This window comes from Palaemon carinicauda, chromosome 19 (genome assembly GCF_036898095.1).
Source record: "Palaemon carinicauda isolate YSFRI2023 chromosome 19, ASM3689809v2, whole genome shotgun sequence".
Classification (NCBI taxonomy): Eukaryota; Metazoa; Arthropoda; class Malacostraca; order Decapoda; family Palaemonidae; genus Palaemon; species Palaemon carinicauda.
This window is the reverse complement of record NC_090743.1, coordinates 15,548,662-15,558,661: the sequence shown is the minus strand read 5'-3', so window position 1 is coordinate 15,558,661 and position 10,000 is coordinate 15,548,662. Positions and strand designations below refer to the sequence as shown.

At 33.8% G+C, this 10,000-nt stretch overlaps 2 protein-coding genes across 4 annotated transcripts in view; both read left to right on the top strand.

Moving 5' to 3' along the window:
- LOC137658462 (thiol S-methyltransferase TMT1A-like) overlaps positions 1-6,248 on the top strand; it is a 15,407-nt gene extending 9,159 nt beyond the window's left edge. Inside the window, exons 3-6 of the mRNA XM_068393196.1 lie at positions 823-983; positions 2,365-2,499; positions 3,584-3,702; positions 4,875-6,248. Of these exons, the coding sequence (XP_068249297.1) occupies positions 823-983; positions 2,365-2,499; positions 3,584-3,702; positions 4,875-5,135 (676 nt within the window). The 3' untranslated portion in view covers positions 5,136-6,248. The remainder of the gene's footprint in view (positions 1-822; positions 984-2,364; positions 2,500-3,583; positions 3,703-4,874) is intronic.
- A 1,947-nt stretch (positions 6,249-8,195) lies between these two features.
- Positions 8,196-10,000, top strand: part of LOC137658150 (thiol S-methyltransferase TMT1A-like) — a 15,358-nt gene continuing 13,553 nt past the window's right edge. For 2 of the 3 annotated variants that reach the window (XM_068392833.1, XM_068392831.1), the window contains exon 1: positions 8,196-8,335. The gene's annotated coding sequence lies outside the window, so the exon portion shown is untranslated. Of the gene's footprint in view, positions 8,336-8,453; positions 8,473-10,000 lie in introns of those variants that run through there. The other variant, XM_068392832.1, reaches the window with a different exon arrangement.

Below are 10,000 nucleotides of genomic sequence, written 5' to 3'. Positions count from 1 at the left end.
TCGCTTTTTTTTAACATATTGGAATTAAATTCTCGCGTTTTTTTTTAACATATTGGAATTAAATTCTCTACATATCTTTGCTATTGTAGGTGTTTCAATTTTGATTTTAGTATATAATTGTAATTTTATTCTTTACGTATCTTTCATGGATTTTTTTATCTTATTTTTTGTAACCCTTACCATCGTTATCTTATGTATTTCATATCTTTCCTATTCTAGTATTCAATATAAAAAGGTGTTGTGGACTTAATCTATGCATTTTTCACAAATCTTGCAGGATTTTTTTTTTTTTTGCTAATCTTTACTATCTTTATTATATGCATTTCATTGTTTTTCTAGCATTCAATATAAAAAATACCCTCAACTCAATATATCCTAAAATTATAATGACTTTAATAGCAGCAACAACAGTAATATTGATATCAGTGACGATCATTTTTGTTTATACTGTGCTTCTGATAGGGAGACCTATAAAGTCGTTTTTCAAAAATGTTTTACAAATAACCAGAGAGAAACTATATAAAAATCTACAACAACAACAACAACAACAACAACAACAAAAACGATAATAATCCATCCAAAATCACACAGCCATAGCCCATCCAGTTTTTTAAAATCCCAAGCAACAACAACAACAACAACAACAACAACAACAACAACAATAATAATAATAATAATAATAATAATAATAATAATAATAATAATAATAATAATAATCCATCCGAAATCACAGACCCACAGCCCACCTCATTTAAAAAAATCCTAACTTGAACAGCCGTTCCCTTTCATCTTTCAAAAATAATCCCTTGAATTTCCCGACAGGTGGTTCGCCGCCTTCATGAACTGCATGAGCCAAGAAGTGGACGTCAAGAGGGAGCTGATGAAGAAGGAATTGTTCTCCTCAATGAGTTCCGTCAAATCCCACGACCCGGAATTGAGGAAATCTGGGGCCATTAAGGTGCTGGAGATTGGTGTTGGCACAGGTGAGGGCCAGGAGAGTATTTTGGTGTGTAATTATCAATTCACCTCATCTTTCTAATCGGGTAGTTGAATCAGTTTTTATGTTGAACAGGCTGACATAAGTCTTTTTATAGTTTATATATTAAATATCTGTTTTATTACTATTAATGTTTTTAAAATACTATTTTAATTTTCATTACTTCTTACATCGATTATTTATTTCGCTGTTTCCTTTCCTCACTTTGGGCTATTTTTCCATGTTGGAGCCCTTGGGCATTTATAGCATCTTGCTTTTCCAACTAGGGTTGTAGCTTAGCTAATAATAATAATAATAATAATAATAATAATAATAATAATAATAATAATGTCATGAGATGATGTAAGATGATATACCTCGACTTGCAATCATTCAACTTAACAAACATATGGAGAAAATAACGAAGATAAAAAAATTACTTTAATAAAACAATAATATGGCATTTAATACAGTAGGCAAATTGACATTTTCAATACTCTAATATTTATTTCATATGGGAACGGGACTATTTGTTGACTTTTATAACTGAAAATTATAGGCCTGGGAATCAGGTTAGGCCTGCCCTAGGCCAAAATTCGACTTACAAACAGCTTCTTGGAACCAACTAAGATTGTAAGTTGAGGACCTTCTTTAATATCAATTCTTGTTCTATAATTATCATCCATCTATCTGTCTATTTATCTACCTTTCATGAGTATTGTCTTTATTTTTGTTTACTAATTACTGGTATTATTATTATAATTATTATTACTCAAATTGCACCTCCATTTTAATGTAAAACCTAAAAGTTCTTTTAACTATGCAAGGTTATCTGAAAGAAATTGAAAAAAAAAAATGAAGTATGATAAAATCTAATTGAAAATTAAGAACTAGCAAGTGAAAAAAAAAAAATCTTAAATATATAATTTAAACTCACGAGCTTTAAAACAAATAACACAATCCAGGAAGATTATTCCATAACTTTACTGTATAATGTATACAGTATACAGTACTTGTAGGGACTAAGTCTGACATTAGGACACAATGGGGATGATTATACTCTGCACAATGAATAGAACGCACTACCTTTAGAGAATTGTATACAAATAGAAAAGAGTAATTTCCCATTCATGATATATGCTGATGATGGTCCAAATCATATCTACCATTACGGGAGCTATAATTTCTAAAATTTTTAAAAGATATAGATATACGATATTACAGACATATGTTCTTAGATCAAGAGACACACTAAGCATACGAGTAGTCTTGACAAAGAACAAATGGGATCCAAAACTGTTCAAAACATTCCTTACAAATAATCAATAAACATTATCATTTGGATTGATTTTTCGTGATTTCCTTAAATGTTATTTCATACATTTCAGGTACAAATTTCGCATACTATCCAGAGGGGACCAGACTGACTGTCATTGACCCAAATCCCCATTTCAAGCACTACTATAATGAAAACAGGACTAAATTCCCCAACATTCACAGCGAAGACATCATACAGACAACAGGTAAGTACGTATGGTCTAAGATGACCACGTACAGCGAAGACATAACAGGTCAACAGATAAGAATGTATGTTCTTGGATGACTACGTACAGCGAAGACAAAACAGGTCTACAGGTATGTACGTATGCTCTTACATGACCACGTACAGCGAAAACATCATTCAGATAACAGGTCATCAGGTAAATATGTATGTTCTCAGAGGTCAACAGGTGAATATGTATGCTCTCATAGGTCAACAGGTAGGTACCTGTGTTCTTAGATGCCCACGTACAGCGAAGACATATACAGATACAGGTCAACACGTAAATATTTAAGCTCTTAGATGACCACATACAACAAGAACATCATAGAGACAACAGGTAAGTACAGTCGGAAACAAAAATTCCTTGCCCACCTCGCTTTGAGGAAGTGCACCCTGTCACTCCCTTTCTATGCAGCGAGTTCTTGTATTTAGCCCCACCCACCACCTCTGCCATCTTTCTCTACGCTATCTATTTGGTTACTTGCTGCGTAGTAAGGGTGTAACAAGGGGCACTTACTCAGAGCGAGGTTTGCCAGGAATTCCTGGATCCAACTGTATACTCGTTGATGACCCCTTAGCAATTCCAGGTAAGTACTTATGCACTGGGATGACCCAATGAATATTTCAATGAAGTGTAAGGTTCTGAGATGAAGTGTGTATGTTCTAATATGACCACTTGTTAATTTCAGATATGTAAATATGCTCTTAGATATCAATTTCAGGCAAGTTTATAAGCTCTTAGTTAACTAAATGACATTTTCACAACAGTAAATAACCATGCTCTGAGATAAGCCGTCAGCACGTCAAAAGAGAGAAAATTTTGATGGTTTGCAAAAATCAACAAAATCTAATTTTTAATACCTTAACAAATTTCATCATTTCTTTCCCTACTGCAAGAGAAGAAATGGATCCCATGCCAATATTAGGCTAGTATATATGCTATTAATTGACCACAAATTCACAACAGGGCATATGCATGCTCTGAGATGAGCCATAAACACCTAAAAGGGTGAAATTCTTATAATTCCTTCACAAACTTCAACATTTCTGTTTCCCTCCTGCAGGAGAAGAAATGGACATGATACCTGATGGCAGCATCGACGTCGTGGTCGTGACCCTCGTCTTCTGCAGCGTCGAGAACACTGAGAAGATTCTGAAGAACATCTTGAGAGTTCTAGCTCCAGTGAGTTTCTGTTTTGTATTTCAGAGAAATTTCTTTGTTCACTTATCAAAACTAGCAGTGAATGTACCCTTATTTTAAATGATCCCTTTATTTTAAATGATCCCATTATTTCAAAAGTTTTTTATTTTAATGGACCCTTCATTTTTAATGCTTCCTTTATTTTAAATGGTTCCTTTATTTTACATGGTTCCTTTATTTCAAATGACCCCATTATTCTAAATGTTCCCTTTTTTTTTTTTTTAAAGAATGATTTATTGTTAATTTGTTCTCTTCAGTTATTTATTTCCTTATTTCCTTTCCTCACTGGGCTAATTTTCCTTATTGGAGCCCCTGGGCTTATAGCATCTTGCTTTTCCACTTAGGGTTGTAGCTTGGATAGTAATAATAATAATAATAATAATGTTCCAAATACTTCCTTTATTTTAAATGCTCCCTATACTTTAAATTCCCCCTTTATTTTATATGCTCCATTTATTTAAAATCCTCCCTATTTCAAATGCTCCCTTTATTTTAAATGTTCCCTTAGTTTTAAATGTGCCATTTTTCATATTCTCCCTTAATTTTTTATCCTCCATTTATTTCACTTTATCCCTTTAGGTTAAATGCTCGGACTGTAAAACTGCCCATAAAGTAAAGTACTCTGTGTGTTACCCTAAATACCTAAGAATGCATATGACAAACAGATCATATAGGTCCTGTAGTGCAATAGGTTTCCTTGTGATGGAACTAGGAAAATATCCTGTAAAGTAAAGTAAGTATGACGAGTAAATAGTAGAATTATACCTAGGAAAACAGACTTCAAAGTAAAGTAAGTAATACGTGTAACTAGTAGAAATATAACACCACGATAATAGCATTTAAAGTAAAGTATTAAGTGTAAATAGTAGAATCCACAAGGAAAATATCCCTTAAAGTAAAGTTAGTATCAAGTATGAATAGTAGAATTGTAAACCCAGGAAAATATCCAGTAAAGTAAATGTCAAATCTAACTAGTAGAATTATAACAAAAATAGCATTTAAAGTGAGAATTATAACAAAAAATAGCATTTAAAGTGAGAATTATAACAGAAAAAATAGCCTTTAAAGTGAAGTAAGTATTAAGTGTATATAATAGAATTATACCAGTCTTGTCATATCAAAACTGATCCTCATACTTCTATCTTATCCCACAGGGTGGAAAGTTCTACTTATACGAGCACATCAAAGAATTCGACACCAAAAACCACTCAATCAGAGGGCTACTCCAGACTATTCTAACACAATCAGGAATCTGGCCATTCCTGTTGGACGGATGCTGCCTGGATCGAGACATGTTCCAGGCTCTGGAAAACGCTGGGTTCTCAAATGTCAAGGTAGAACGATTCCATGCGGACATAGACCATTTCGTGTTCCAGCTGATTGCTCCTAGTCTGAAGGGAGAGGCTGAGAAATAAAGTGACTTTATATTTTCAAAGTGTTCAGGTTCATGTTCTTGCTGATGGCCCCTACTTTGAAGGGAGAAATAAGTGGCTTTTTTTTTTCTTTTTAAAGTGCCCAGGTTCATGAAATAAGTGGCCTTTTTTTTTCTTTTTTTTTCTTTTTAAAGTGCCCAGGTTCATGTTCCAGCAGATTGCCAATAGCAAATGAGAGGCAGAGAAATAAGTGGCTGTTTTAAGTGGCTCTTTATCCAAGCTTCCAGGACGTGTGTTTCCAGAAACAAAGTGAACCGTTTTATAAATACTTGTATTTGTACCAGTGTTGTAATTTTCTGTGGTGTAAAGAAAGCTTTTAAGCTTATTCACAATAGTTACTATACTCTTTTAATGAGGCGCATTAGCGCCGACTCGCAGTGGTGCCCTTTTACCACGGAAAAGTTTAATACTAACTGATTGGTTAGAATTATCTTGTCCAACCAATCGGCTAGCAGGAAAATTTTCCGAGCTAAAAGGGCACCCCTGCGAGTCAATTTTTTTTAATGAGGCGCATTTGCAGAGTATAGTAATCACCACGATGTGTAAGGAGTAAAGCAAATAAGCTTAATTTATTTGGAGGGAAATGCTACTTCGGGAAATCTTCAGTATGCAATAACAACAAAATTGAAAGATTGGCTTTTTTTCTTAGTACTGCATTATCTATATTGCTCTCGTGGAAATCAGCTGCAATATTGCATAAACTAATGCAAAGGCGGCAATAAATGTGATATCAATAGGTCATTTAAAAACATTAATATTTATTCATATTTCCTGTATGTATATAAATAATTGCGAGCTAATTTGCAAAGCTGCGTGCTACCAATCACCAAAGACTAGTAAAGTCTCAGAAATATTTACTTTTTTATATAGCATTTATACCCGCTGCTTTAATTAACACTAATGGTATTTACGTGCTTGTTTCCGTGTATGTATGTCCATGAGTATTTTTTTGTGCTATTTTGTTATGGTATTTTCTATGGTTACGGTGACAAGGGATGAATATGCAAGTAATTTTTGCAGTATTTTTTTTTTTCAAAGAAAAATATTCCGTTGTATTAGAAGTATTGTTTTTGGAAAATAAAATTGTTTATGCTATCGGTGAATTATATCTAAACCTTCTTAATTATATAATTTTAGGCAAAAGCAGAAGATATGGGAAAGCGTAGAGAGAGAGAGAGAGAGAGAGAGAGAGAGAGAGAGAGAGAGAGAGAGAGAGAGAGAGAGAGAGAGAGAGAGAGAGAGAAGCCAAAGTTCAAAGGAAAAGAATTTTGAAAATCTTGAATGAACATTTTTTTTTTGTTTAAAATAATTAAGCAACAAAATATAACAGTTAATCCCTGCAAGTTTCATTACTCTACGATCAAAATTGTGGTCAGGAAGCTGTTCGCAAACAAACATATGCGCACACAAACAGGGGCGAAAATATAACCTAGGTGTATTTATCATCAATGTTCCCAAAAATATTAATGTAAATACTATTATTCCAATTATACAAAATGCTCTATGAAGGTCTCTACCAATGCTGACGAAGACCTGCAGAAAAAAAAATGGCTTGGGTTAGACTAAACAGGCCTAAGGCGCCAGGCGAAGACCTTGACGAAGAAAACTTTGAAAAAAAAAGAGACGACCACATATTGCCAACTGGCCTGGACGTAGAATTACAGGTACCCCTAAGAAAAAATGTTAATCCCAGGTTGTCACAATGGAGCACTTCCAACAGCTATTGTTGATAGGCCTAGGCTACTGATACGCCTAACTTCTTCGCCTATTGTTCAGTTTCAGGAGAGACATTGGCAGGGGAGCTCTTGAGCCTATTCCTCTGGAGTAAATTGGATTGAATATTAATTGGTAAGTAAGCCTAGCCTTACCATTATGCGGTGTATGAATAACTTGCAAAAAATGGACCTAAGGAGGAAAATAGAGTAATGTGAAGGTAAGAGATATAATTAAATACAAACACAAAAAGGATACACCAACAACAAATGCAGCCGTTTCTAGCTCATTGCAGGACAAAAGCCTCAGACATATCCTTACTCATGTCTAGGGGTTTGCCAGTTTTCGTCAACACGCTGACAAGTGCGGATGGGTGACGGAGGGAGATTTTAGTCTGATCACGCAAAGCAAACCAACCTGGTATGGGTGGCCCTGACAAGTACAGATTTGCTGCTCATGGAAATACACAAATCTTTTCACCGCGTTAAGGTATCTCCACTCAGAAAGGGATATATATACAGTATGTAGGCTATATATATATATATATATATATATATATATATATATATATATATATATATATATATATATATATATATATATATATATATATATAATATGTTTGTACATAAACAATAATCGAATCGAGGAATTAAAAAGGAGGAAAGAATCGAAATAAGGTATTTTGGTTTAGAATTACATTACGGTGTAAATATGCTGATGTTCTGAGAGAGAGAGAGAGAGAGAGAGAGAGAGAGAGAGAGAGAGAGAGAGAGAGAGAGAGAGAGAGGAGAGAGAGAGAGAGAGAGAGAGTATTATATATGAAAAATTCCAAACAATTTATATCATCACAGGAATAAACATGACGAAATGAGAGAGAGAGAGAGAGAGAGAGAGAGAGAGAGAGAGAGAGAGAGAGGAGAGAGAGAGAGAGAGAGAGAGAGAGTAAATAACCAAACGATAAGGCAACCTCTGCCATGTATCAGTGAACACACACGCAAAGTCTGGCATTGCAAAGGACATAACAATATCACATTCGTCCTTCATCTAGAATCATAATACACTGTCCTTTCGACCACAAAAGCGAGATATATAATTTATAAATGTAAAATCAATTTAAACAATCAATTTGAATAATCTATTATGGCTCTACTCAAACTGACAGGAAATTTAAAAAAGGGCCTTTTAGTAGATTTTTAGGTCCCTAAATTCAAAGCAGTTTACGAAAGAAGGAAAAAAAAGTGATCTATGCCAGACTATTCAATACCTAGCAACTCTGCTCTCTCTCTCTCTCTCTCTCTCTCTCTCTCTCTCTCTCTCTCTCTCTCTCTCTCTCTCTCTCTCTCTCTCCTGATCTTATATAAAAGGAGAGACTACATAGTTGATCTGTTGATCTCCCAAGACTCACTCGATTTGCGGTCGCTACTGTGTTGGGAACCGCAAGATAATTTAGTTACCGGTTTCTTACGGTGAGCAGTACTGTGTTTTTTGGTATGCCTATGAGTGTAAATATTCACTTTAGTTACTAAGTTCTTACAGTGAGCAATATTATGATATTGGTATCTTTGTGAGTGTAAACAAGCAATATAGTTACCTGGTTCTTACGGTGAGCAATACTGTATTTTTTGGTATTCTGTGAGGGTAATCAATTAATATAGTTTCCAAGTTCTTACGGTGAGCAAAACTGTGTCTGTTGTGTAATCAAATCAAATTGTTTACTACAAATGTTCTGTTGCTTAGAAGTGTCTCGTATTTATGAGCTGAATTTGTGTTAACACGTTAGAAAATTATTGTACTGTACACAAAGTATTGTGTTTAAAATAGTAGTGTTGTGATTAATTATATATTGTTTTAGAATGATGTGAAAGTTATTTCTATATCCTGAAAGTCAATCAAAAATATAATTAACGATGAGTAATTAGAAAATTGCACATCTTTTTTCAAAGTAACACTGTAAGTAGGTCTATAACTGTCGCTGTTCAAGTCTAAATCGTCTGGCTGTATCAAATTAAAATAGGCCTACCATTTGGAAGCTCAGGAATGAATTGCATGAGGCATTTTCTTAAAGTAACCAAACCATTCTTCTTCGCACAAGAGGTTAACTACTGTACTGTAATTATTCAGTGGCTACTTTCCCCTTGGTGAGGTAAGAAGAGACTCTTTAGCTATGGTAAGGAGCTCCTCTAAGAGGAGAACACTCCAAAATCAAACCATTGTTCTCTTGTCTTGGGTAGTGTCATAGCCTATGTACCATGGTCTTCCACTGTCTTGGGATAGAGTTCTCTTGCTTGAGCGTGCACTCGGGCAGGCTGCTATCTTACTTCTCTTTCTCTGATTTTTCTTCAAGTTTTTATAGTTTATATATGAAAATTTAATTTCAATGTCTCTGTGCTTAAAATATTCTAATTGTTCGTTAATTTTCTCTTAGTTTATTTATTTCCTTATTTTATTTCCTCACTGGGCTATTTGGCCTGTTAGAGCCCTTGAGCTTATAACATCCCACTTTTCCAACTAGGCTTGTAGCTTAGCAAGTAATAATAATACTAATAATTAAGAAGGCCTATAAGTCTGCTGAAATCTAGATCGTCCTCTGTAAGTAGGCCTATTCGGGCTGAATAGAATTGAAATAGACCCCCTGTTTGGAATATCTGTGATAAGTTTTAGTATCAACACGAACATTTCATGAAATAAACTCATAAATTTCATGAATATTCATTCGTCAATTGAGTCACGTAACCTCGTACTGTTGTCAAGCACCCAGTTGTTTGCGTTATCTGAAGATCTTGAACTTTAGAATGGCATGACACTGAGAAAATGGTAGATAATGCTGGCCACTTCAACTGCAGGAAACCCAACTGAATAATAATAATAATAATAATAATAATAATAATAATAATAATAATAATAATAATAATAATAATAATAATAAAGCTAAGTATGATAGGAAGGGCAAATTATCATTATTATAATAATAATAATAATAATAATAATAATAATAATAATAATAGAGCTAAGTATGATAGGAAGGGCAAATTATCATTATAATAATAATAATAATAATAATAATAATAATAATAATAATAATAATAAGAGCTAAGTATGATAGGAAGGGCAAATTATCATTATAATAATGA